Raw genomic sequence first — 27,508 nt, 5'->3', positions numbered from 1 at the left:
TGTGAGCTGTATAGGGGCCCTAAAATACTACTTAACAAAACATCTGGCTTCTCATTTAAGCTCTAAAGTTGTGAACATCGTATTTTGAAATCCAGAAGATTTTATACAGCAACTTGAGAACTTATATATTGAACCAACCGGCATTTTAGTGAGTTTCCATGTGGTTTTCTTGCTCACACAAGTTCCTCTGGTGAGTTCATTGCAACTTGTAGGAGCTTATCTGCAAGAGCAAATCCAACATCTTTTCAAATATGTGTGTACTTTGACTTACTTTTATTTAGTGACAAATATTTCGAGCAAACTGACAATGTTGCTACGAGTTTCTCTTTCAAAGTAGCTAATCTTTTTATGGGAGACTTCAGGACAAAGCACTTTGGTCATCAGTTTTGAAACCTAAATGTTTTTGGAGATACGTGTACTATACTTTTGTGGCACAGACATGAGGGGCAGCAATACTTCCTTCATTTTTAGAACGCTTTAACTCCCTTCCTCAAAGCAACTTCTTCATCACGGAAGTGGGAAACATTGGAGATCACCCATTTCTGGATGCCATGCTTCACAAAAAAGGTGATGGCTGTCTGGGTCATGAAGTGTTTCATAAACCAATACACACCAACCTGTTTTTACAAGATATGAGCTTTCATCACTCATCCCAACTCAAAAGTCTGTTATGGAACCTCGTTCATAGGTCTCAAGTTATCCAGATGTGGAGAACTCGCCAGCATCACTTGGACACCTCTGTTCAGGTACTCTGATAAACAGATTCACAATACATTTTGAGCAGCGTACATTAGATCTCAAAAACAGCCAGAAGAAACCTAGAAATCCACTGGAATTGTTTTCCTGCCTTATGCTGGCAGTGAGTTCTTTAAGATCAGCAGGCTGTTCAAGAAACAGTGTGTGAACTCTGTCTTCCACCCTGTGGCTCAAGTGCAAGATAACCTAAATCTAAGGAGACCAGTAATACATGACTTACTTTGTCATTGTGGAAAATCATACATTGGTCAAATGTGTCACACTTTTAAAGACACCTTTTAAAGACTAAGTCAGGCAGAAAAACCTGCTGTTGCTGAACACTGTCTTGATAAGGAGCATGTAATGATTTAAAGAGAGCCTCATACTGGAACTCTGTCACCATAGAAGCAGCGAAAATATGTATAGCTAACAATTTCATTAACAGAGGCTCCTATTTCCAACTCTGCAAAGCATGGGAACTAGCACTGCTGGCACTAAGGAATCGTCGGCTGCAGACAAATGAATTCAGTGATGTAACACCAGATGGGGAACCAAAGGCAGAACAGTAAAGCCTGACACCAACAGTATGCCTGTGCCATTCACTGAGGCTGCAATTTGAGGTCAAACTTTCCTGCGCCACACATGTGGAGTCTGCGATTCACATCTCCGACAGAGGACATTGGGTGTCTCTGTCTCCTGTGATGGCATTATAACCTTGCCTCTTGGCACCTGCACTTTTTTTAGTGAATCAGTGTCCAAATTAGCCATCCACAACAGCTAGCCACAGTTGCAACCCCCATTGGGAAAGCCTCAAGCAGCACAGTGTCAGATGTCTTTGAAAGGCAAGTCCACTTTCCCCCACCCCAGATTTCTGGATATTTGACAGCTTTACATTTTACAGGCATGCAATCACTCATTCTGTGGGTGTTAGGTAAAAATCATGTGAAGTCTGTCAGTGGTTCTATGAAGTTGTGCTTTACTTGTTTTGGATTAGTTTAATTATATTTCTTTGCCCATTTTTATACTTAATTATTTTTGTTTGACCTGTCAGAATAGTAGTTACTTATAAATGTACCTGAGGTTGAAAGCATAACTATTTATTATTGGTGTGAGAACTTGGTCCATAAACAACTTCCATGGTCACCACATAGTGCAAGAGAGAACTGAAACCAGTGGAACTACTATCTTCCCACAGACTTACAGGATGCTGACCAATAACAATGTACTAGCTGGACTTGACTATGACTTTTAAATTTCTATGTACTATGGGATTATCATTTTTATTCTGTTTCAAATTCAGTAGTGTTATTACCTGCCTCTGACATTTTGTGCTCTCTGTCAAAGATTTTTTTCCTTTCGCTTTCTCATCTTCATCAAATTTACAAGGTCAACTATAATTTACTTACAAGTGAGGGTGAGGATCTTCATAAGGATCAGACATTAAAGAGGAAGACTAACTGGAAGGCTGATAACAACTCAGTACATAATGCAATTCTTCACCATTTGGTTTATCTGCAAATGTTTGTTTCCCAGAGTTATGTTGTGTGTTTTCCCTCTAATGCTACCTTTACTTTTCTTTTAGTTCTTGGGTTTTCTCTCCAAAAATGATTAAAATTTGCACACAAGTTCCCATCTTCACCTTTGTTTTTGTCACTCATTTTCTTTTTTTTCTAAATTAATTGTATTTTTTCAGACCTTTCATTTCCATTCCATAGTGGTGTGTTTTTAGAACTGTTTATAATTTTCCATTCATTGTGTTTATCTCACACCTTCCATTGCAGCACTTTATTATTCCAACCTCCATTCTAGTTTCATTTTCCTATTTTGTCAAGTTGCTCTTCCTGTTGTAACCTGTGTAGTCACTGTCTGTCTCCATGGAAATGCATGATTGTGATCATCTGAAATATCATGATTTTTGTTGTAATGCAGATATATGCTTAGTTCTCATCTCTGTTGTTAACCCAGACTCTTTCTCATGTATCCCTATAAGGTCACCTTGTATGCTTTCCATTAATGTGGTCAGTCTGGTCCAAAATTTCTCAGATGTTCCCAGTTTGTCCATTTCACAATGTACAAGACTCTTATGTACTACTCATGGCAATCATTGTATACTTGCTGGTTACAAAATCTCTTCTCTCAAGGGCATGTTTAAGCATATTTAATTTGGATTCAGAACTACACTTATTCAAATCAATATCAGGCAATTTAGATTTAAAATTTCTGTAATTTCTCTAAACTGCCCAAGGCATGTGCTTTTTCCTTTATTTATATTGGATTTTTCTGTGATCAGCCAGTACTTGCTGGTAACTATTAATGTTTTGGTGGCGTCAGATAATCAACTGCTTCAGTTGTAAATAGCTTTATTAGTTCAGCCACCTAATTGGTACTATTTTTCCTGCAAGGAAACTTAACATTGTTATGCTTATTTTATTTTTAACCAGCTTGCTGCTGTTGGTTCATTTGTGGCTTTATTATTTGTAAAATTTTGTATTTTACACCATTTTTAACAGATGATTGGGCACTCCCACTATTTATGCCCAAGTACATTGATTTCACCTTATTGTATACTGTGACCATGTATGTGTAACCATCTTCTACTCAGTTATGTATTTATGTTGTTTGGTGATATTCTTTTAGTATTTGTCTCCCTTTTTCTTCGGGCAGTGAATCCCACTATTATTATAACAAGAAGTCTTAGGGCTTATACAGTTTTTTATTGTAGCTTTTTCACTTTCCCTTTTGCAATCTTTTAGTCTGAAGCTGTCATATAACTGCCTGAAACTGCCGTGATCTTGAACCAATAAAAGTATTTACAGCTGAAGTGGTTGATTATCCAACTCCACTATGACACTCAGTTGTGGATGTCCTTCAAACCAAATCTTAGTCATTTTGTGTTCACTATGAAGAAATGATGAAATCTTGAGCAACACTGGAAAGTACACTGCTTACTGATACATGGATTTTATAAAACTGTAGTGTTCATGTCATTATATATTTATGCTTGTTAGTATTATTGTGAAATTTATTTTTATGCTGTTGTACAAGAACTTTAGTTCAGTTGAACTAATAATTATTTTTGTCCCCGTAGCAACTGGATTTAAATTATAAGAACAACAAACCCAAGTTGATTGTGAATTTTTATGTTGCAAGAACTATAGAAAGGAAGATTAAAGTGTTCTTAGTATGGGGGTATGAAAAGGAGAAAAATGCAATTGTTGACATTTTTAATTTTACAACAGGCAAGATCTCAAAAACAAACTTTGGACAGTGCAGGTAACTTTTTGATTATTGTCTTCTGTACTAATATATGTTTCCATTCCATTAACTGTTGTCTGTATTGGTTATTTTTAAAAATATTTTCTAGAGTTGACAGCCATTCGCACAGCACTGCTATCGGAGGAAGCAATACGGGTATCTGTATTGCTGGCATAAAACAGAATGAGCTATTTGTAATTTCTTCAGAAGATGGTCATCAAATGAGGTCGGTAACGTAATTTTCTACCACCATTCTAAAGTAATTATGACTTCATTAAAATTATGGGAATATTGCTGCACAACTTCAGATAATTCTAATAGACATTCATTCATGGACAAAATATCTTTCTGCACCATCCAGAAGGTTGTATTTTTGAGAGTGAATATTTATGTAGTAGCTATAAAAAAATCACAATTCCAACAGACTTTAATTATGATGGATGTTTGAATGTAGTCATTCGAGTGTAATAAGTGATTACTGAACTCTTAGTTTTGTACTGACACCTATACTAATGTACAACTGTAGTTTCTTTTGATGCAGAACTTGCCCAGTGAAACTTCCAGCCACAATTCATTCCAGCTTCAATACTGATAAAACGGTAAACTTTTTGTACAAATGAGTGTTGCTCTAGGCAGTAAAATGACAAAAAGTGACACTGAAGTGATGCTTCCTAGCATAAACTCCTTTCAGTAATCCCCTGATGTGTACAGCTTTCTCAGTTTTTTGTGTTCTTCAGATGTTGATTGGGCTGCTTATGATGCAATAATGTGAATATACGCAGTTTGACTTGCGTGTAATAATAGATGCTCTGTGGGTACATTTTTTCATTTCTTGAATGGAGCCAGTTGTTGGTATCCACCAGATTTTCAGTCTTATCATGACATTTGCTAAACTATTATTGGTTTTCCTTGCAAGTACAGTGTTAAATTTTCTTAGACTGAAAATGTATCTCCAGTTCAGCAGCATTGATGATCCCTTTTATGCAAAATACTTTAATGACTAAGGTAGGGTTTATGATTTTAGTAGAGAATTTAAAGTGATTTTACAAATTCAAGTAACAAGTAAGCCAATTTAATGTTAACCAGCACAAGAAGCTGTATTCTTCAACTGCAAAATTGCAACAGGATGACCCATAATGATAGGCAAATTGGAAATGACTCAGTCAGATGCTGATGGTCTACACTAGCTTCTGGAGCCAAGCTGTTTGCAGTACTTGAACACCTGTCGAAAATGTGTGTGGCAGGAAATTCACACTTCAAACATGACAGTAGAAGTGATTGCACATTTGTTCCATTTAGTTGAAATGAACGTGGCCACTGAAGTACTTTATATTTCACATTGTGTATTAGTTCTGCATAGTATTATAAAAACATCAAAGTTTATTGTTTATTTGTTGGTAGATGAGAGACAATACTTCTGATCATATTAGATAGGTAATGAGTTGAGGGAAAATGAAACTGCATTTAAGAAAGTATTATGAAAGCAAGAGTAACCCAGTGGAAAAATGGGTAAGAAGCTCTGGTGAAATATTCTGGTGAAGCTCTCTCATATCCAGATAATATTAGTGAGGCTAATTCTGTGCATAACAGTAAAATGAGAGAAGCTAAGAAGGACAAGGTTGAGGTGGTGTAATGGTGGGTGGGGAAGAAGGAAGGGCACTAAAATGAAGTGAAGAGTGAAGTTTTTTGAATGACTTTCTTCTGCATTTTATCTTTTAATAAGAGTATACTGACAGTACTTAAGGTTAAGTCAGAATCACATTCTTGCATGGTGGTGAAGGAAGTCTTGGTCCTCTTATGTCTCTTTGTTTTCACCATCCTAATGTGAAAACTATGTATCAGTTACCTTATTTATTGAATATTGACATAATTGATAGTGAAAATTATGGGATGTAATATACATAAAAAGTTGGCAGCAGCTTTTTGTGATATGGTCATTGTCTGATGGAATATTATATTATTAGTTATAGTTTTTTAAAAAATCCTTCTATCTGTTAAACACATAGACAAAAATCAGCGTCTTTATTTACACCAAAGGTCACACACAACTTAAAATGTAACATCACAGATAGCGATTACTTATGCATACCCCAAACTATCACCAATGGCTGTGAGAAAGTACATGGTTTGCATTCTATTATCAAACAGTTCCACCAGAATGAAAACTGGAGAGGAAGTGGTTAATTGCTGGCAGTTGCTAAAGCAAGTATTGGTGGGTTTCATGTATCACATGTACAATCACTTCAGTTTGTCACATGTTTTAAGACATTGGAGTCCTCATACTATATAATGGGATTCATTGAATGTGAAGAAGTTGAAAAACCCATGATGTAACTTCTATCTTCCACAGATTTAAAAATCCAGTCAATTGCCGTGCTTCATTTCTGACTCTATCACTATTAGGCCTAAGAATAATATGAATATAAACATGACATGATATGTGTATTCTTCCGCGTTTGCTGCTGTCTCACTCTAGTTTCGTAGTTTATTAGGCAGACAGGATTTAAATGAGATAGCTGCAAACACGAAAGAATACATGACAAAATGTTTATATTCGTATTATTCTTATGGTGAAGCGAATACTGCATGTGATTCACAATTCATAAAAGTTCCTATTAGCAGCCATCTCTTCTCACAGGTAGGAAAAAATTCAGAACGTAGAGATTTCCCATATTGACAAACATCCCAAACAGTCTTGTCAGTCGGATTTTCGTAGTACATTGAAATGCTGCTACATTCGAAGATGAACAATACAAAATTTGTATTTACTTCGTTGGATAATGTATGAAAATGCAGTGGTCGAAACTCGGGGTGGAGAAAAAAGCTCGTCTTCCAACTTTTTTTTTAAATTTATTTACTGACGCAGAGGTTTTGGTGCCAGTATTTACCTTTGTGCCTGCAAAGCATGCCTGTGTAGCGCTACATATATTCGACTGCAGAAGTTAGTTGTGGTGGCACCTACCACCATTTTTCAGAACTTCCGCTTACTTTGCACTCGATTCTAAGCCGAGGGCGGTTTTTTGGATTACAAAAACTGGAAAAAAGTGCGGCTTAGATTCGAGTAAATACGGTATACAGTTTCACACAAGGTATTGTGCACACTGACATACTTATTGCCTCTGAATTTTTCTTTTGGCCCAAACCACCCTATTCTTGGCATTTTTATCTCACAGAAAACACAAGTTTTGTTAGCAGCATAATCTGGTGAACAATGAATTAACAAACAGTTTGAAAACCTAGGTGAAACATAAGAACCATTGCGTAAAATAATAAAAGAAAGGTGCATATATCATGCGCACAAGCACAAAAACTGAATGGGACAGTTGCATTACCAGCTGCTGCAGAAACATTTATTACATCTACATGATATATTATATCAACATCAAACAATGGCCAACATATGCAGAAAAGATCGGATCTATTTGTTTACCATCTCCTTCTGATCTGCTGTTGTCTAAAGCTACCTCCAATTTCTCCCAGATCTCTCTAACTATAGGCATGTGTAACTGATTGGCTCCAATTATAAAATCAACTGTGACCTCACATTGACTCCCTTTTTTTAATTAGTTTCACTACCACCTACACATTCCCAACATTCTTTGTGTTAAGTAAACATTTGTCCTGAGAACTTACAGCTTGTGTAATTATCACATCCTGTGACCTTCTCACCAGGAAATGAGTTTTGATTGGAGTTTTTCATCCTCTTGGAAAATACAGGAAAATAAGTAGTAACAATTCAGGTCCATGATTGCTGAAGTAATGTTGTCAGCACCAACATAAAAAGACAGTAGTTTAGAGCCTTTTCACTGAATCTTTAATCACATATTGCAATTAGTAACCACAATGCAACTACTACCACAAAGGGATTTTGTATGGTTATTTGCAATTAAAAATAAATAAAAAGAACTTTCTAACTGTCAGATGTGACAGCAGCAAAATGGGCAACATCATTTGCAGTAAAGGTCATGCACGACTCAGAACATAACTTCAGTAGGTTAAGGAGGAACACGTCACCATATGGTTGAAGCATTTAGTTGTTGATAATCACATAACCATGACTGAGACATTGCTTAAATGTGGAAGAATCCTTCTTCAGAGTTTTAAAGCACACATATATACATGCACCTACACCTCTAGCTGACTTCATTGTGCAGCGCTTCAGCTTGGCTGGGGTGGTGAAGTGGGCATGAGGAGAAAGGGGGAGGAGCAGGAGGAAAGTCTGGGTAGGGTGGCTGATAGATGGAAGGGAGAGCCAGTAGTCGTATGGGATAGACACAGGGGAACTGTGTGCAGCACACAGTGAAATGGAGGAGTGGATGGGGATAGTTAATAAGCAGGGGAAGAGAGAGACTAGAGAGTAAGGTGTGAAAGCAGAATGTGTGAAATTATGATGGTGGTAGGGTGGGTGTGGGACAGAGGCTAGTGGAGGTTGAGGCCAGGAGGATTATGGGATTGCAGATGTGTAACAGGAACAGTTCCCACCTGTGTAACTGAGAGGAGCTAATGTGGGTGGAAAGGATCCAGATGGCACAAGATGTGAAGCAATCATTGCAATAGAGCATGGAGTGCCCAATAGCATCATCTGTCACTAGGTAGTCAAATCTATTCTTGGCCTCAGTTTGGCAATTGCTACTGATTTGTGTGGGCAGCTATTTGGTGGACTTGTTTGTACTAATTCCTGTGTGCAAATTTCAGCAGATCTGGTATACAACATGACTGCTTTCACAAGTGACAGTACCACTGATAGGACAGAACAAGTCTCTGGCAGTGGTGGACTAAGATTTTCTGGTTAGGTGTATCATACAGGTCTTGTACCTGAGTCTTCCACAGGTATCACGCATGTGGCAAGGCTTTGGGAGTGTGTCTATGTAGGGTTGGACTATGATGTTATGTACATTGGGTAGACAGTGAAATAACATTTTGGGAGGTGGTAAGGATTGTGGGTAGCATGTACTCATTTCTGGACATGTTCATAAGTATTGGAAACCCTGGTGAAAAAACTGTTAAGTTGTCCTGCTCCAAGATGATATTGAATGATGAAGGGGATGCTCCTCTGCAATTGTTTCCTGGGCCTGGTTAGATGACTAGTAGCATGTATGAATAAGAGACAGGAAACCTGTTTACAGACTAGGTAACGGGAGTAATGAACTTTTGATGCTCCCTGCCTTTACACCTACCTGTATTATCATGTTTAGGCTATACATAATATTAAATAATGTTTCATTGCTCATATCCTTATTGCATTGTCATATTTGCAGACAATTCCTTGGTGGACAACGTTGGTTCACATGTGTTGCATGCCATCCAACAGAGGCGTGTGTTGCAACTGGTGACAATTCGGGTCGTTTGCTCATCTGGAGGGGTTTCAATCCAGGATCCAAACCAGTTTATGGAGTGTATCACTGGCATACACTACCTGTAAGAGATGTAAGATTTTCAAGTGCAGGTATGTTTCACACTATTGCCTTGTAATAACAGATTTCTTCATTTGTATTTTATCAGATTCTTGCATTGCCATAAAAGAATGCCTTCTCAGATATGTTTATTTTTCCTTATTCTTTTTGTTTCCTGTTACCTAAGATTTATTTTCTCATACTTAATAGGTAATTTTATTTCATCTTTTCACTCTACATCAGAAAGGAAAATACTGTGGATGATTGTAAATAAAATATAATCAGATCATCATTACATGTGCCTGCCTGGCTAGCCACTCAGTCTAACACGCTGCTTCCCAAGCAGGAAGGCATGCTGGTCCCCAGCACGAATCCGCTTGGCGGATTAGTGTCGAGGTCCGGTGCACTGGCCAGCCTGTGGATGGTTTTTTTAGGCGGTTTTCCATCTACCTTAGCGAATGCGGGCTGGTTCCCCTTATTCCGCCTCAGTTACACTGTGTCAGTGATTGCTGCGCAAACACCGTTTCCAGATACATGTACACCATAATTATTCTACCACGCTAACATTTGGGGTTACATTCGTGTGATATGAGACGTTCCCAGGGGCGGGGAGGGGGGGGGGGGGGTCTGCTTGGGCCAAACTACACAATAACCCTGGGTTCAGTGTGGGGCGGCCGTGGGGTGGGTGGACTGCTGTGGCCTGTTGTGGGGTTGTGAACCATTGAGGGTTGCGGCAGGAAGAAGCCTCTGTCGTTTCTAGGTCCCCAATTTAATACATACATACATAATTACATGTATTTCGAAAGTGCATTTGTCAGAATTATTGTGTTATTTTTCCCATTACGCTATTCAAAAAGCGATGTACCTAAACTTTCACCAATTTTGAGTGTAACTTAAGATGTGTACAGTAGTTCCATAAGTGCTCAATACAGGATCAGCTCACTATACTATGTGTCAATGAAAATAACCAGTCTTGAAAGTCTCTTCGGGTTTGCTGCCGGATCCTAAAATCAACTTGACTCGATATTTCAGCGATCCAACTGTTCGCCATCTTCAGGAAATGCTGCTTCTGCTGATGAGTCCCACTGAGAACTGACGCAAGATTGCAATTCGACGTCCTATATAGGCCACCGTTCAGTACACGCATGCGCATGTGCCGCCCATCACGGTTTCTGGCTTCCAAAACAGAGAGTTGGCGCCACCCTTAGTGAAACACTGCTGGCAATGATATATCGCAATCAAGGCTGCACTGAAGAACATTCAGTTTTGATGCGAGATAATACGTTTTGCTAAGAGGAAACCCATTGTCTCTGTTGATTAAATTATCAGCCTACCTCATTTCAATCACCTCTTTATAGACACTATTCCAAAAACCGGAAATGTTGGCAATCACAACAGTTTCCTCAAATTTCATTTTGTGTCCCTCATTTAGGCAGTGTTCTGCTATGGCCGATTTTTCCGGCTGTTGTAGCCTCGTGTGACGGCGATGTTCCACACACCTGTCATTCACTGTGCGAATAGAACAGCCAACGTAAGCTTTCCCACATTGACACGGGATTTTGTACACCCCGGGTTTCCCAAGTCCCAAATCATCCTTCACAGAGCCGAGCAGAGCCCTAATCTTAGAAGGTGGACGGAACACACTCTTAATGTTAAAATTCCTTAAAATTCATCCAATCTTAAACGATAAGCCTCCAGCATAGGCAAGAAAGGCCACAGATCTATGTTCCTCTTCGTACACCTCCGGAGATGGTCCAAATTCCATAGCCCGACGAATCTGTTTCTCGGTGTATCCATTTTCCTTAAAAACAGTCATCAAATGCTCAAGTTCTTGGGTTAAGCTGCCTGCGTCAGAAATGGCATATGCTCTCCGCACCAAAGTCCTAAGGATGCCACTACGTTGGTGTGGTGGATGACAACTCTTAGGGTGCAGATACCTATCTGTGTGTGTGTCGGCTTTCGGTGAACACTGTGTCCCAAAGTTCCATCTGATTTTTTATAAACCATTACGTCTAAAAATGGAAGCATCCCATCATTTTCAACCTCCATAGTAAATTTGATACGGGTATGAAGACAGTTGAAGTGGTCCAAAAATCTGTTAAGAGCATCACGTCCATGCGGCCATACGAAGAAGGTATCGTCCATGTATCTCCAAAAGCACGTTGGTTGCAAAGCTGAAGTCCTCAGTGCCATGGCCTCGAAGTCCTCCATAAATAAATTGGCGACTATGGGTAACAAAGGACTACCCATAGCCACTCCGTCATTCTGTTCGAAAATGTTACCGTTAAATAAAAAATAAAAAATACGTGGAGGTCAGCACATGACGACAAAGCTTCACCAGCTCTTCATCCAGTTTTTCACTGATCAAACTAAGGGACTCTTCCAGAGGAACTCGTGTAAATAGGGATACCACATCGAACCTCACTAACAGATCTGAAGGACTCAACTTCAAAGACCCCAATCGTCGAATAAAATCCACCGAACTGGATATATGGTGTCCACATTTGCCAACAAATGGACTGAGAGCAGATGATAAATACTTTGCCAGGTTATAAGTCGGTGCACCCAAATTTCTCACAATAGGCAGACCATACAACCTAGGCGGAACGGCAGCACCAGGATGAAGTTTCTTACGTAAATCATATGACAACGAACTCTTTTTTCAACAGTGAAAGTGTCTTACGTTTGATCCTTTCTGTGGAGTCATTAGATAGTCTTCTGTACGCCGGGTCCTTGAGAAGTAAATCCATTTTTAGGACATAATCATCCCGCGTCATTACAATCGTGGCATTCCCCTTGTCAGCTGGTAAAACTGCTACTTCGTCATCATTCTTAAGGGAACGAATGGCTGCTCTCTCTGCGGAAGAGATGTTATCCCGCGGTGGTCGAGCCCGACGTAATGTGTGCGACACTTCTTGCATTATTTCCTCTGCTTGATCCTCGGGTAGGCTGTGTACTGCTTGTTCTACAGAGCGTGTGAACTCTGTGATAGGAAGTCTCTTGGGAGTGGGCGAAAAATTTCAACCTTTCTCCAATATTGACACTGTGGGCCCATCCAACGCCTCGTTAGAGAGATTAATCACAGTACGCCGACGTTTATCCACTTCTGATGCTGTAGAACGAGAAAGAAGCCGTTCAAATTTTGAGGATTGTCTGGTAATGGCATTAATATGTGTCCAATCTGATAGGAAAATGGATACACCGAGAAACAGATTCGTCAGGCTATGGAATTTGGACCATCTCCGGAGGTGTACGAAGAGGAACATAGATCTGTGGCCTTTCTTCCTTATGCTGGAGGCTTATCATTTAAGATTGGACGAATTTTAAGGAATTTTAACATTAAGAGTGTGTTCCGTCCACCTTCTAAGATTAGGGCTCTGCTCGGCTCTGTGAAGGATGATTTGGGACTTGGGAAACCCGGGGTGTACAAAATCCCGTGTCAATGTGGGAAAGCTTACGTTGGCCGTTCTATTCGCACAGTGAATGACAGGTGTGTGGAACATCGCTGTCACACGAGGCTACAACAGCCGGAAAAATCGGCTGTAGCAGAAAACTGCCTAAATGAGGGACACAAAATGAAATTTGAGGAAACTGTTGTGATTGCCAACATTTCCGGTTTTTGGAATAGTGTCTATAAAGAGGTGATTGAAATGAGGTTGGCTGATAATTTAATCAACAGAGACAGTGGGTTTCCTCTTAGCAAAACGTGGAATCCTGTATTATCTCGCATCAAAACTGAACGTTCTTCGGTGCGGCCTTGATTGCGATATATCGTTGCCAGCAGTGTTTCACTAAGGGTGGCGCCACCTCCCTGTTTTGAAAGCCAGAAACCGTGATGGGTGGCGCATGCGCATTTGTGTACTGAATGGTGGCCTATATAGGACGTTGAATTGCAATCTTGCGTCAGTTCTCAGCGGGACTCATCAGCAGAAGCAGCATTTCCTGAAGATGGCGAACAGTTGGATCGCTGAAATATCGAGTCAAGCTGATTTTAGGATCTGGCAGCAAACCCGAAGAGACTTTCAAGACTTATTACGCCGGGAAAGCCTACATAATCACAAAATAACCAGTGCTTCAAAATGTGAAAATATGGATAGGTAAAAAAATCTGCTCACCGAGCAGTGGTAGGAGAAAACATGCCTTAATGGTATGTGGAAGAGCGCAAGTTTTTGAAGCCATGGGTCCTTCTTCTAGCAGAAGGGTTGAAGGGAAAGGAAGAGGGACTGGCGAGGTTTAGGAAATGGGAAGAGTTACGGAAGAGTCACCCAGAACCACAAGTCAGGGGAGATTTACTGGATGGGATAAAATAGAATAACCCTGTGGTGGGAGTGGAGCAGGATGTGCTGTGCTGTGATTTGCAGTTCTGTCTTGTGTTTATCCTGTCCTCTCAGGGACAGGGCTACTTGTGAAAGCAGTCATGTCATAGACAAGATCTGCCATAATTTCTGCACAGCACTTTATGGGGGTTTGGCCACTGCCAAACTGTAACCAAGAACTGTTAACCACCCCATGGCAGATCATACTTCTGAGCAAAACTTGCTCAGTTGTAATGAATGCTTCACAACCTATAGCATCAGGATCCTTTCCCCCAAAACCCCAGCTTCTCTGTATTTTATGGATGGGAACTGTCCTTGCAGCCCATCCTTACATCCTTCAGTCCCTTAATCCTCCTGGTCTGTAACTCTGCTAGCTCCTGCATCATACCCACTCCCACCTCTGCGTCATGACCTTAATTTCACTCAACCTGCATCCATTCTCTCCACTTCATAGTTTCCCTCTTCCTCTGGTGCATCTCCTGCTCCTAATCCACTCCTCCACATCTATGTGTGGTGCTCACAACTTCCTCTGCCTGTGGCCAAAACGAGCACACCTGCGCCACATTCATATTCCATGTGTCTATTGCTTCTCCCTCCCACCCATTAGCCATCCTTCTCCAATCTTGCATCCAACTCTCTGCCAACTTCCTCCCCTCGCCCAGCTCGTTGACACGAGCCCTCTACCCAGTCAAGCTGCAGTGCTGCTGGGGGTGTAGTCGCCATGGACATGGGTGTATGTGTACTCTATCTCTGACGAAGGAATTGTCCGAAATTAGCAAAGTTATGAGACATTTTGTGTGTCTATCTACAACTCAGCAATTCAGCTATTCGTTGAGTTGTTACATTTGCTATTTAAATTACTGTATTCATATACCTCCAAGACTTTTCATTACCATATTCCTATTGAGTTTGGATTTTAAAATTGCCTATCATGAAAGCCTTACTCAAATTTTATAACCTGACAATGAGATATGGTGTTATGTCTATAATGTTGAAATGTAACTTTACTTGCTCCTGTGTATGTCAGAGTTTTAACAGTGAGTCATAGAAGGGATTAAATATTAAAATTGTATTATTAGATTCTTTTTTTCGATTAGGATTTTACTGACAATAATCCCTTCAAACAGTGTTTGAAGGGAGAAGTTGAATAATGCTAGTTACAAAAAATTAATGAAAAAAGTACTTCACTGTGAGAGGCATTTTCAATTGTTTGTTTCCTTCTGGCTGTGAGTATTTTTGTGTCACTATAGAAGAGAGAAAAAACATCTAAATGGTACTTTATGATTTAATTTTCTTTTATTTATTTTATGTTTCCCAATATGCATAAGAGGACAAATGTTTAGTTAAAATGCTTTTGTAATAATTGCTATTTTGAAACCTTTGCAATTATTTTATTCTAAGATTAGGACAGTTTGTCATAGCAAAAGGTTACATTTTCATAGTTTCAAATATGATATTGGAATGTTACATGTTTTCTACTTAAAGTAGTAAAGGAGTTTTGCTATTTAGGGATTAAAATAACTGATGATGGTCGAAGTAGAGAGGATATAAAATGTAGACTGGCAATGGCAAGGAAATCGTTTCTGAAGAAGAGAAATTTGTTAACATCGAGTATAGATTTAAGTGTCAGGAAGTCGTTTCTGAAAGTATTTGTATGGAGTGTAGCCATGTATGGAAGTGAAACGTGGACGATAAATAGATTGGACAAGAAGAGAATAGAAGCTTTCGAAATGTGGTGCTACAGAAGAATGCTGAAGATAAGGTGGGTAGATCACGTAACTAATGAGGAGGTATTGAATAGGATTGGGGAGAAGAGAAGTTTGTGGCACAACTTGACTAGAAGAAGGGATTGGTTGGTAGGACATGTTTTGAGGCATCAAGGGATCACAAATTTAGCGTTGGAGGGCAGCGTGGAGGGTAAAAATCGTAGAGGGAGACCAAGAGATGAATACACTAAGCAGGTTCAGAAGGATGTAGGTTGCAGTAAGTACTGGGAGATGAAGAAGCTTGCACAGGATAGAGTAGCATGGAGAGCTGCATCAAACCAGTCTCAGGACTGAAGACCACAACAACAACAACAAAAACATGTATTCTATTGATTTAGTCTTTCATAGCTCATAATATTCCAGATTTTTCTGTTTGTAATTAGCAATATCTCTCTTTTATTTTGCAGGAACATATGTCTACACTGGAGGTGGTGAGGGAGTTTTAGTGAAGTGGTCCCTAGATGCCTCACAGCAGCGCAGTTTCTTGCCAAGATTACCAGCCTCTATCGCCCACATTTCATTATCTTCAGATAACAGATGTATTGGCATTTCAACAGATGATAATGGTAAAACATTGCAGAGTTGTCAGAATTTATTTACCCTGCTTTGAATTAAAAAGGTTTTATACACAAGAATAAGCTACACACATTTGAATGTTGACTGAATATTTAATTTTGAGGTTTCATGTCATTTATAGATGTACAACTCTACAGTTTTGTTCACTATTTTGCTAAGGATTCTTTGAAAAACAATTTAAAGGCCACTTCCGCAAATTCCACATTTAGTACCAAGAAGTTGAATAATAGAATGTGATTGAGCTTCTTACAAAATTTTACGTAAAAATATACTGCAAATGTTTCAGTTCTAAAACTGAAATTCAAATTTTGTTATTTCTTTCATTTTCCAGCAATTCAAATAATTGATCCCCAGTTCAAACATTTATCTGTCGTTCAACATTTTACATGGGGAGTTAGGCCTGTGGCTACTGCTCCTGGAAGACCTGGACCTCTCTTCCCAGCCAGGTTAACAAGGGATCCTCGCACTCAGTCCTTGGTACTTAATGGACGCACGGGACACATACAGTTTTTCTCAGTGCACTCAAAAACACTGCTATACAATGTATGTATGCAAATTATAAATGCAAAATTATTATAATTACTAACTGTATATAACAAGTATATATCTTTTGATACAGCATATTTCGTACATATATAATTTAATAAAACTATTGAGCAAAATTTGTAGTTAATGACACATTTTGAAAAAAAGTATTAGCACCTTCAATGCAGAATATAGTTATGTCAGGCAGTTATCAGATTTTGTCTGTCTGCAGATTATGCTAATGTCATAATTGTTTTGTACAATGTAAATAATAATGGAAAAACACAGAAACAACTTGATACTGTGTGTATTTCAAATACTAAAAGTAATGAAACTATTAACAGTGCTACCTTCTTTGTACATTCAACGTATTAAATTTAATGTTTGAGAAGCTTTTTATAGGCAAATGTATGATAGAGCTGAATTCTTCTGCATTTATCAGCAAGGAATCAGGTTTAGCTAGACTGCGCTAAATGGAGAGCTAGTTGAAGGCCCAAGTGACACATGCCGCCAAGCTCAGAGATGCCATATCTGCTAAATTTCTGTGTAGGACATATCACAATTAGTGGTGGCTGTTTGGGTCGCCAGGCTGAGAGGGGAGCCAGAGATGCCCAAATAGAAGATCTATATGCACTGTATATCACAATTAGTAACGGAAACTGACATAGGTGAAAGTGTACAACGGAAAAGAGGGGGGCAAGCCAAGTGATAAGTTGCTTGTATATAAAAATGTTCTCGAACAGGTCGTGGCTAAATGCGTTCCCAAGACACTTCTTAGCACAGCTGGCAGTAGCCTATTTACAGCAAAGTATATCTCTGAATAATTAGAAAAGAACATACTTTGTATCTTTATCCCTAGTGAAATTGATTCCTGTAGCAGTAGCTAGAGCATAGTTATAATGATGATGATGATGAGGATGATGATTCACAAAAATGTTAATCATTCACAGTGCATTGATTAAATGAAATATAAAGGTCTTTTCAGATGAGATTTTAGGAATAGCTTGAAAGAATCTTTTCCTACCACTAAAGGAATTTTACTTACTCATGTAAGGTACGGTTTATGTTTGTTATGGAGCCTGTGTGAGAGTATATAAAATACAAACTGGTAGTTGCAAGATTAGCATTTCTGAAAAAGAGAAATTTTGTAACATCATATATATATTTAAGGCTGAATATTTTTAGCATGGTGCAGCAGAGTCAGGAACTGAAAAACGTAATTATATTAAATTTCAGCCTCCAGTTGCATAAGCAAAGAAACTTTACCTAGGTTTCGGCTGTAATAATGTAGCCTTCTTTAGAAATGCCACAATATAAAATTAAAATTAAAACATGCCAGATATTGGCTTTATCAAACTTAAATTGTCAGTAACGTGGACAATAAACAGTTCAGACAAGAAAAAAAATAACAATTTTGAAAGGTGATGCTACAGAAGAATACTGAGAATTAGATTGAGTCGATCAGATAACTAATGAAGAGGTACTGAATCTAATTAAAGGGAAAAAAACTTAAGGCACAACTAGACTAAAACAAGGTGATGTTAAGTGATGTTAGGCAGTGAATGTGTGTGTTTTGGGAGGGGGGAGTAAAAGTTGTAGAGGAGATCAAGGGTTGACTACTATAAGTGGGTTCAAATGTATTTAGGTTGTGGGGATTGTCCAGAGATGAAAAGGTTTGCACAGGATAGACTATCATGGAGAACTTCCTTAAGCCAGTCTTGGAATAGAAGATCACATGTGATTGTAAGAAATTAGACTTTTACTTTTGTTGCCAGAAACTCAACGAAGGATTATGTTCCCATTACAGCATAAATATATAGTGTGTTAACAAAAATTTTTACGTGTTGTTCACTATATTTGTATGAATATGTATTGGAAATGATCTGTGAGGAGACAGTCATTACATTTCAGTATTAGACACAGGATGAGAGAAAGGCAGAGCATATCTTACAGAATAATAAAACATGGCAAGCTGTGCCATGAGACTATGGTAACATACTGAGTAAAGGGGAATCTGTATGTAACTAGGTGGTTATTGGAATCAGTTGAGACTCCCAAGGGAATGGTCCAATCCGACCTGTAGGAAACCACCCTGAAATTTTTTATACAGGTAGAATGCAATGAAAGAAACACTCTGGCAAAAATTTAGCTGCTAAGATGCACTGCAAGTATTTTTAAAAAAATGTTGAAGTTACTTTTTTTATTTGCATGAAGAACCACTTATGACAGCAGTCTGTACAGCCCTTTGTGCCTAGCACACGATTGGCAATGACAAGACAGCATAGCACTGTGTAGTTCTAAAATCAGGAGTGACAAAATCGAATTTGAAGGAGCTAAACCATACCATAAATGTCACTTATCATTAATGTTTTGAATAGGAGGCATCATTAATGTTTTGAATAGGAGGCAGTTTGTACCAACAGCTAAACTGTTGCATACGTAACTCTTGCAAAGGTGACTGGCATAGGAAAATAAATCAAGGCAGTATTTGATCTTACCTTACAGAAGACTTCCATTAATAGTGACTTTAAATTATTGAAATGAAATATTTCTTACCCACCTATAATTTTATAACAGTTCCTGTAGCGTAGTTCTTATGATAGTTTTTGAATAATGTATATTTTAGTATTAATTTTATGCCTTGTTCATTCTCCATAGTCATCGCAATAAAGTGAAATGTCATTTGAATGATGAAAGCAAACATTTTCCTTAAACTATGCACATTTTACAAAAGAAAAATTAATGCTTTCAGGTACAACACAGTAATAATTACTGGTTTTGTTTAGACAAATTGCAGTGGAGTAAGAAATTGTCCTGGCCATTGCTATACTCGTTGTGTTGCATACCAAGCGTACTTAAAGCAGTTAGTAAAATGCGCTGATGCAAACTGTTAATTCACAAATGCTGAAGTTTAAGAATACTATTCTCCTGCTAGACCTCAGATGTCACGGAGCTGTTGAAAATTATATTGCCCGAGAATTTCCTGAAAAATTCTTTCCACAGACAAAAAAATTCTTTGTTGAGAATAACATCGGTTGATCCAGGTGGAATCTAAATTACATCAACAGTTTTTCATAGTCCTCCTGAAAGATAGAGGTAGCATTGTTCCAGGCCAGGTGTCCAACAGAAGCAGTTAATTAATTTCTACAACTAGTTAGAAACCATTTTGAATGAAATGTTACAAATTATTCTTTCCTATTTTTCCAGATTTGGTAGGTTGATTATAAGATTTTTGTCTCTAAAAAGTCCCTGAAGACTGATGTAAAGTTGCAGAAACAATAATCCATTCATATGTGTCACTGTCATTGTTGTATATGAATGTATCATAGCATTAATCAGTAGCAAAACAGACCCTGCCCTTCTTCACTTCAAAATGATAAAGTGCAGTTTGCTTGCAATTCTTTCAAGAAACCTGATTGATCAGCGTTAGACACAGCGTTAGACAGCAAGCTTCGTCTTCATATAAGCTATGAATTAATGACATCTCCTCTATACTTTTATAAATTCTGTTGTTTTGTGACTTCCTGTACTGTATGATTTCTTGAATCTACTTAACCAGGTCAAAAAAGACTTGAAATCGACAGTGTTCATCTCAATTGCAATTCATAGGGCCCAGTCTCGTAGGTCTCCATCAGTAATGGTGCATTGCCCCTCATGAGCAACTTCACGTGGTTCACATCTCTAGAAAACATCTCTAAAGTACTGTTATTAATCCTATTTATTCAAGTTTAAGGGTTTATGTTGGTTATTAACCAGACTCCGTCATGCTTCCCTTAAAACTCCATGTTAATTGTAAATTGCGCAATAGAATTCCTATCTTGAAGCGTCCTAACATTGAATCATAAGGTGGGAAATTGTAATAATCCCAATATATAACTATCCATTAAATCAATTGAATAAATTGAGGAACTGGAAGGAACTATGTGCCCAATTAAATAAAAATACAAATGAAACATAAACCGATTGTTTATTACATTAAACAATTGCAAAGTGTTGACATCAACATTATACAAAAAACAAAGTTAATTGATGATGACAACTCACAAGTGGAGGTGTGACTACCGTATCCTAGCTGCACATTAAATCATTTATCCAATACAGCCCAACGATTGATTTGGAGACTCCAATGGTTGACTAAATACCACATCAAACGATACTAAGGTATGAATCGGGTTTAGTGGAGTTGTGGCAACGGTATGCTTGTTGTCTAAACGTTAACCCCCATCTAGTGAGCTGTGCTGCTGCATTGTGTCATCAATCTGCTGTGATGGTTAGTCAGAGGACTTTGATCATAGTAGGGAATCAGATTCTCGCTCATCAGGACTCGGGCTCCTCCAAGCACTACCATGTCTTGAAGCAGTGACCTGTTTCCATCAACCTTTAAACTAAGTATGTCCCTTTTTCTTCCACCACCTCCCGATTCAGCAGTTTGCGTCAATCTGGCCACATAAGCTAATCAGCTAAAATGTTGCTCTTTTTCATCAATAGCATGTCAGTGCTACATATAACAAATCCACTGACTGGAAAGTTGTCAGTCATGGTCCAATCAGAGCACATGTTTCTCACTAGTTTGTCCTAGAAATTACTGTCTGACATCAGCCAGCGATGGTCGGATCACAGCAATGTCAAACATTTCTGAATTTCCTGAGGCCAAACTAACATGACGTGCCCTCTGCGAGATCTCTGTTCTCACCATGGTCTGCCCCAACATTCCAAGACTTGCACTTTTCTGCCATAAATTGTCGTGTCCCGGCAAGCACTTGAGACTGTTGTGTTAGGCCACCTCAAGAAGTGAGCCGTGCCAGAGGCTGCTGACCCTGAGTTAGTGAAAAGGACTGATAGATTCTGTTGTGAGCTTCTGTCGGTGTCCACTTGACGTGCCCAAGCCAGCACAAAGCTTTAAGTGCCTACAACACACCTGCCGCATTCAGAGCAATGTGTGGGCTGTGCATTCACAGACTGGAAATATTAGCCCCTGTGCCAACGTACACTGAAATTTTATAAAATACACTTCCCTGTGATAAATCAGCTTAATGTGACTTAAAGTAGATGCAACTAAAGTGTCCTGCCTATTACCAGTCATGAGAAGGGTCAGATAAATTTAGTATAAATGGAAGGAGGCAAGCCAGATGGCTTGTAACCTTACAAAGTAACACTGTTTTTGCACACTGTTTAACATTAAGTGCTAAACAGCAAGAATATTAATTCAGTTGTATCTCAATTGTCAACTCTGATACTGCCTCAGAAGCAACTGAAAATTATAATAGATATTAAATGAGTTGTAAATTTGAGTGAACAGTAACTATAGACAATTGTTTCAGAGAAACTATCAACGAAAACTGAAATTCACTTTACAAACTATGATTGCGCCGAGTTGGGTTATCTCTTTACTGATGCATTCTAAACGAAGAATATGCACCTGCCATCAGAGGTGTGCATCAAGCCTGCACAACCTGCCATGGACCGCAGCCATGACTGCCGGGTGAGCCTCGACTTACACTGCCTGGTCAGCTGGGCAAGCTGCGCAGGGGCCCACCGGGCCGAGTGGTGCCCTGCCAGAACCCGAGTCCACCCAGGCATCAGTGCAGCTTGGCTGCTTGTCACGTCGTGTTCCTGGCAGGCACCAGACTGTTGCGGGCACAGAACGAAATCTTTGCGGCCTGTGTGCAGGCAGTTTTCACTTTGCACAGTATTTACCGAAACCTTACTTATCCTCCGGTGTTACATTAAAATAACTGATGGCTGTAACATCAGGAACAAGATGGATGTTTAAATCTCCACCATTGCCTGTAATTTTTAAATCAACTTATTGCTACGTATGTGTAAAAATCTATAACAAAATCTCGCCTTTATCCCCTACATTGGGCCCCCATCAGCAAAAATTGCGAGAATAATGGGGAAAAACAACATTAAACCAATTTTTCAACCACCTCCAAAAACGAAAGTGTTACTGGGCTCGGTAGAGCACAAATTGCAGCTACAAGTTCCTGGTATATATAGTATACAGTGCGAATGTGGGCTCCAGTACATTGGTCAAACACAACGCTGCATTTCGCAACGCTGCCAGGAACACATTAGAACCGTACGGCTGGGGCACAAGGACAAATCGGCCGTGGCAGAACATAGCCTCAATGAGGGACACACCTTCCAATTTGAAGAAACAAAAATGCTTTGCCAAGTCAGTGGTTTCTGGGAGAGCATCATCAAGGAATCAATCTTGTCAACAGGGACGATGGCTACCATTTAAGTTCAGCGTGGAACCCTGCAATAGCAGCTATAAGCCAGGACCATGCTCAGCTGCTAACGCTTCATGATTCTAAGCTAGACTAACGCAGCAGATGGCCGGTGTCGCCCGGGCGCCGCACAGTTGCATAGAACAGTGTAGAAGGAATAGTTGTTGTATATAATGTGACAACAGTTCTCTAGGACTTTTTCACATTTGCCCCCGGACTGGTAATGAATGTAACCTTCAAGAGATTGGTTATAAATATCCCTAATTTGCTTATGTTAGTTACAGTTTCATCCCGTACATTTGTAGCACTTTTATCCAACAAACAGGAACTCTGCAACAAACAGGGTTCAATTTTCACACTGCAGCTCTGACGATACTGAATGTGTAAAAAAGAGTAAAATAATGCCTTTCATTGTACACGTCTGTCCATGTGCCAGTTGTACATGCGCACGTACCATCTTCCCATATCCTGCACCACTTGGTGGACAACAGCCACACAGTATTTGTCTGCTATTTCTTTTTCATGGTGAGAAATTGTTGTAGGGTGAGGAAGCACATCTCTTCCACTTGCAGCAGGGTACTATGCTTATATTTCTGGCAATGTTTGTGCAAGAAGTAGAAAGCCATTTCCTGCCCCTTTGATGAATGGTCACACATCTCTTGTGCACATTGTTACACACTTCTCCAGGACAATGTATTTAGCTATGCCGGAAGGTTGCCACTACTGTTGATCTGACTATTAGGAGAAGCTTTGCAGTTATTCAAGTGTTGCAACAGGGTCCACAAGTTTTCCTACACATGACGGCAAGCTCCACTTACTTTCAGTATGGCAAAGGATTAGACCACTGACCACATAGAAAACTTATAAAATTGTACTGCAAAAGACCTTGTTTGTGGAAAATCACCCACAAATGTTACATGAAGAATATAAAAAGTTGGGTGTATGAAGAGATTGTTGAAACATTTCTAGACAATTTAAAACTGTGGACCACAGTATAAGAAAAACTTAACTACAACAGATCAAGTTTCATAAAAGAGCACAGAAAGTTAGAGGCTTTAGATGGAAGTGGAAAAAAGATGTATAAAACAATAAAAAGTTGCTTGTACTATGTTCATTACTGCATTACACATTACTGTGTTGCATTCAGTATTTTACATTATGAGTTACTTTTCTTCACAAAGGCTCCAAGAACAGCATTTTCATAGCATATAAAACCTTCATGATTCTCAGAGGAGTGCAGACGATTCAGAAAGCTACTCTGCTCACGTGTGACCCACCATTCCTGCCTCCCCAGCACTGTCTGTTTCCCTATTGCACCGAGTCCTGTTGACACCGAGGCTCAGCTGGGTACCTGAACAAGCCATGGGCCTCGACGGTGCATCATGGCTCGCGCACTCTGTTCCTGGTACAGCTGAGCTTGACTGCCCGTGGTGCAGGCAGCAATACGGAGTGGTCAGCCACCTCCGGGCTTGTTGAGAGCTATGAATTTGGCAATTTTACACTTTTTTTAGATACTTGTATTGCATCTTAGCAACTTATGTTTTGATATAGTCTTTCTTTCGATATATTCTTATAGATAAAAAAATTCAGGGATGTGTAAAAAAGTCGGATTGGGCCAATCTCTTGTAATACTTTTGTTCACTATTCACAAACATTCAAAAAACATTGCAAAGTTGAATACTGATTACATATATTTGCTGTTTAACACCAGCTAATTTTTGTGCATATTCCTAACTCCCAGAAATTATGCTTACCGCATTTTCTGCTCAGATAGTGTTGCATACTTCACCCCCCCCCCCCCCCCCCCCCCGCACCCATCTGGCTTTTATGTTAATGATTTAAGGCACTAACTTTGTGTCACTGAACGCTTTCTTTCATATCTTTGAAAATGCTATGTGCAGTTTGGAGTTAAAAGAAATGTTTATAATTGATATTTATCTTGGAGATATCTTCAGTGTACCATATATGACTTTTTGTTGGCTACAGCTGCATGTACATACTTACGCAGAAAGACGACCTGTGAAATGCACTTAATTCTATGTGTTTATGAACAGCTGTAGTCTGGGACCTCCAAACAGCTTTATTTTTGCGTTTGATGAGATTTATTTGTAGCATTCCAGTCATTCTGTTAAATTTACATTATTTCAATGTTGCAAATTATCTCATCTGTCCTAATCTCAAAATATTTGTAGCTTGATGTTACAGGACAGAACTATCTAACTCAGGAACGAGGTGAAGTTATAGTTAACACAGAAGTAATTAAGGTTGCCTTCAGTTCTGCTGGAGATTGGCTTGCAACAGTGGAGCAGAGAGACGACAATGAAATCAGCCCTGAGTTGCGCCTAAAATTCTGGATTTATGACAGCACTAAGCAGACGTAAGTTGAGCTTAGTCTTTACAGATCAGTTGTCTGCTATTTATGAGTTGCAGTAATCACCTATATGTGTCTTATTTTCAGGTATTCATTGAACACTGCAATAGAACTGCCTCATAAGAGTACTGTCTATGCCTTAGAATTCCAACCATCTGCAATCTCTAACCGCTTGTTGGCTGTTACTACTGGTGATGACCAAAAGTTTAGAATTTGGGGACTTACAGAAAATTCAAGCTTATACAGTAAGTTATTTACAGCAGCTGAGTATTGCATTATTGATAGCATTTTAGGTCCTCAAATGCATTTAAGAAAACTAAAATAATTTTTTTGTAAAATGAACAACTAAAAGTAATTTTCACATTTGTTTAGGAAGATTGCAGTTGTATGCTTATTATATAACATTAATTTAACCTGTTCTCTGTATTAAAATTAATATAATGTAAGTTAATAAACATTTGTAGTGGAAAATGTTATTGTTAATTCTAATGCTATGTAAAATATGAGGGGGTGGTGAGTGGATATCAGTAGATGAACAGTTTACTACAGGTGTGTTCTTGTGCTCCAGTGAATAGGAAATGAAACAGAGGCTGCAAAAAACTATGAAGAATTTGCCAAAATCAACTGCATTATTGAACAGGGTGGTTCAGTTGGCCCTTGGATGCAATTCTGTAGGGAGAGGGAGGGGGCGGCAAGAAACTACAATTTGGTGAGAAGTGATCAGATTGCAAAAGCTCAGAAGTAGCTGCCGAAATCAGCCACATTACTTAACAGGGTGGTCAAGTTGGCCCTTGTCTGCAGTTTTGTAGTGATCATTCTCCTGAATGTGTAGAATCATACTCATGTCGAACTCTGTCTATTGGGTACAGTAAAATTAGGGGCTGGTGAGGCTGTTACTGCAGGATGGAATAGCAAGTTTTAGACAGATGTGTGGCACAGGTTTTGAAACCGTGATTTTTCATGCTAAAGATATGTTCCGTATAAGACAAGTATTGTAAAGACTCCATTGTGACAAGAAAATGAATTGCCCTGCCACTGGGTACATGCCACGTAACTTTCTGAAATGTTATGAAGCATAGCCCTTTCATAGCCAAATGTAAGTTAGGAAGTATGATGACCCAAATATCGCTGAAGTAGATATGCAGATAATTGTATCCATTAGCACCCTGTATGTGCCTGCTCTTTTTGTAAGTCATACTATATTCATTGGAGAATGTCAGCTACGTGCCTCTTTCTTTAACCCTCTTAAACTATCAGGAAATAATTTCTAAGGTATTCTAAGCAAAACACAATAGTGAAGGAAACAAAGAAGAATCAGAAGTAACAAATCTCATTGAGACAGACTTGCCTAATATGCAACTGAATGTCAAGCACATATTAATAGTTTTAGTGGTCCAAAGTGAGTAGTGGCACTATGGTTAGAGATGGTGGAGCAGTGGGTTGTGGAGGTGATGGTGCTGACCAGGGTTGGGTTGAAAAATTCTGCTGAAAGATATAACATCTCTTATTCAATCTTGAGCTACAACGTTAAAGTGCGGCAACACCTCCGGATATGCCTTTGGCAAGTGCTTGGTCTACCAGAGGTGCCATTGATGTGCGAAGGTCACGGTGGCGGGTTGCCCATTTGACTTCTGTGTCATGCTTTTCTGACACTGTTTACCCCACTCGGCAGCGTGTGCCTGACTTAGCACAATGTGGCCCTGAGTGAGTAGTGCTGATGACACAAATGTCTGCTGAATTCTCATAAGCATCCACCACTACCAGGTTAGAAGCTCGTCCTTGTGCAGATGGATGGTGGCAGTACCGCCCTGGCTGCAAACCACTGCCCTCCAAAACAGGAATTTGGTTGCTACTGTGGATCCTGGGAATGGCTCATCCATAGTCCATAGGTGTGGCCTTAGAAACCTGTATTGGTATAGTGAAAGTGGATACCCAGACCAGCATTGGCTGCTGGGTGGCCCATAACACGAGGGAGACTTGCATGGATCTGATGTCATAGGGGATGCTGCTATAATCAGGGGTATTTATTATGATTAATGGCACACTTGTTGTGTCAATACATAGCTTCCAGTCATATATGGATCAACACCTTTGTGTCGCATTGGTGTGAAAATACTCTGCAGGCCGGTTTGTAGTTGCAGTGCCTTTCTGCAATGTCACCACAATGGTGCGGCTCAGCCCTCCCACCTAATGGTGTACAAATAGGTTCGCTTGTGAAATTATGAAATTATGTACCAGTGCCTCTGCGTGTGCCTCCTTGCCTCACATACTGTTGCAATGGAGCTGTGTCTCAGGCGGTAATGCCCAAAATTAGTGACGACATTCCAGTAGCTTAGCA

At 39.3% G+C, this 27,508-nt stretch overlaps 1 protein-coding gene across 1 annotated transcript in view; it reads left to right on the top strand.

Annotated features, from left to right (window-relative positions):
* Nucleotides 1-27,508, top strand: part of LOC126253555 (WD repeat-containing protein 75) — a 201,885-nt gene that overhangs the window by 19,010 nt on the left and 155,367 nt on the right. The window contains exons 3-9 of the mRNA XM_049954963.1: nt 3,824-4,008; nt 4,100-4,216; nt 9,249-9,436; nt 15,873-16,031; nt 16,373-16,584; nt 24,992-25,176; nt 25,258-25,415. Of these exons, the coding sequence (XP_049810920.1) occupies nt 3,824-4,008; nt 4,100-4,216; nt 9,249-9,436; nt 15,873-16,031; nt 16,373-16,584; nt 24,992-25,176; nt 25,258-25,415 (1,204 nt within the window). The remainder of the gene's footprint in view (nt 1-3,823; nt 4,009-4,099; nt 4,217-9,248; nt 9,437-15,872; nt 16,032-16,372; nt 16,585-24,991; nt 25,177-25,257; nt 25,416-27,508) is intronic.

This window comes from Schistocerca nitens, chromosome 4, assembly GCF_023898315.1.
Source record: "Schistocerca nitens isolate TAMUIC-IGC-003100 chromosome 4, iqSchNite1.1, whole genome shotgun sequence".
NCBI classification, from domain to species: domain Eukaryota; kingdom Metazoa; phylum Arthropoda; class Insecta; order Orthoptera; family Acrididae; genus Schistocerca; species Schistocerca nitens.
Note: the sequence above shows the minus strand (reverse complement) of the source record. Positions and strands in the feature narration are given on the sequence as shown.